Source organism: Balaenoptera acutorostrata, chromosome 8, assembly GCF_949987535.1.
Source record: "Balaenoptera acutorostrata chromosome 8, mBalAcu1.1, whole genome shotgun sequence".
In the NCBI taxonomy this organism is placed as follows: domain Eukaryota; kingdom Metazoa; phylum Chordata; class Mammalia; order Artiodactyla; family Balaenopteridae; genus Balaenoptera; species Balaenoptera acutorostrata.
Window position 1 is genome coordinate 79070014 of NC_080071.1, and position 1791 is coordinate 79071804.

General features: G+C 72.3%; 1 protein-coding gene across 1 annotated transcript; it reads right to left on the reverse strand.

Annotated features, from left to right (window-relative positions):
* Positions 1-514: 514 nt before the first annotated feature.
* Positions 515-1525, reverse strand: LOC130708660 (RING finger protein 223). Its single transcript, XM_057550629.1, has one exon. The coding sequence runs from the start codon at positions 1523-1525 to the stop codon at positions 515-517; it is 1011 nt and encodes a 336-aa protein (XP_057406612.1).
* Positions 1526-1791: the final 266 nt, after the last annotated feature.

A 1791-nucleotide genomic window follows, 5' to 3' on the forward strand; every position in this document is an offset into this window, starting at 1 on the left:
GGAAACCTTTCACGTTTACATCTCATTCATGCTTCCTCTGGACAATTCAGGTCCATTCACAACTGCTGCAGACGTGAGCGCGCACCTATACCCTTAAAGAAACTCTCAAGTCACAGCAGCCAGAAAACCAGCTTCCAGGCGGGGCAGCGGGCATCCCACTCCTCCTTCCTCTTCTTTTTGCAAATCCTCGGACCCCAGGAGGGATGGCTGTGCACTCTGGCGAGGATGAGGGTGGTGCATGAAGCGGAAGTTGACCTTGCACAGTCCAGGGAGATGGGACTGCCACCCGCATCCCCGCCTCCTCGGTTTCCCTCTCTGGCCCAGCGCGGAAGCGTGGGCCTGAAAGGCCAGAGACGCGGAAAACCGAAGCTCTGCCGTGACCGGGCGGTGAGGGGGTGAGCGGCCGGGGGCCGCCCTCCGCAGAGGGCGGAGAAGCTCGAGCGCACAGGGCCCGAGGCCCCCTCCTCTCGGACCGCGCTGGAGGTATGGGAGGGAGGCCAGGCGTGCGGCCCCACTACGTGTCGCTCCCCCGTGCGCCGCCCGCCTCCGCCGCCGCCCGCGCCCTCGGGCCGCCGCCGCCGCCCGCAGCCGAGCCCGTGGCCGCGCCCTCGGGCCGGTACTTGAGCCAGCAGATAACCCAAGTGACGACGACCGAGAAGAGCGCCAGGATGCTGGCCACCGACAGGCAGATGGGCCCCACGGGCGAAGGCAAGGGCAAACCGGCTGCCGGGGCCGCATCAGGAGACGTCCCGCCCCCCGGGGGGAGCCCGCCGCCGCCGTAGTGGTTGACGAAGATGAGGCCGGTGAAGAGCAGCACCACCATGGAGAGGAAGGAGAAGACGACGCACACGCAGCCGGCGGTGAGCGCGGCGCGCTTGCAGTTCTGGCAGCTCTCGTAGGCGCCCGGGGCGCGCAGGCCGGCGCTGGCGCTTGGTCCTCGGGCCGCGTCCTCGGCGGACGCCGCCGGCGGCGGCAGCGGGGCCGGGGCGGGCGACGGGGCCGCGGCGGGCGCTGGGTGGCGCGCGGGCAGCGGCGGGAGGCGGTCCTGGGGCAGCGGGTCGTGCGCGGCGCGTAGGGCCAGCGGGAAGGCCTCGGCGAGCTTGGTGTTGTTGGGAAGGCCGTACACGCGGCTGTCGGGCAGCGGCGTGCGGTGGCGGCACACGGGGCAAGCGATGGCGCTGGGCGGCCCGTGCCAGGGCGGCGGGCGCAGCGGGCGCTCGGGCGCGGCGGTGGCGGCGGCGGCGGCGCGGAGCTGCAGCCGGCTCAGGCACTCCTGGCAGAAGGTGTGCAGGCACGCTAGCAGCTTGGGCGCGCGCCGGTCTGCGTCGAAGTAGTTGTAGCAGATTTTGCACTCGTAGTCCTCAAGCGGAGGGAGGCCGGGGACCGTCACCGATGCACTCCTGGCTCCCACGTCCCGGCCGTCCCGGGCTCCCGCCGCGGCGTCCCCGGCCACTGTCGAGCTCCGGGGGCTGCTGGTTGGGCTCCTCTCGCCGCCGCCGCCGCTATGGCTCGCGGGCGCTGCCATGGCATGACCCGCCCCTCATCGGGGGTAAGGTGAGGCGCCTTCCTCCCCCTGCGCCGCCGTCTCGGCTCCTGGCACGGAGGAGGCGCTTCTGCCTCCCCCCTCTGGCCGCTGTTGCCTGGCGGGGGAGGCACCGCTGGCTGGGCCGGGCGGGGGCGCAGCGGCGACCGCCTTCCCCCCACTCCCCCAAGGAGGCGCGGGCGTCGTGGTCCCTCCCAGTCCCCGGGATCCTCTCTGCCGTCCCCCTTGGGCCTCTCAAGGCGACTTCC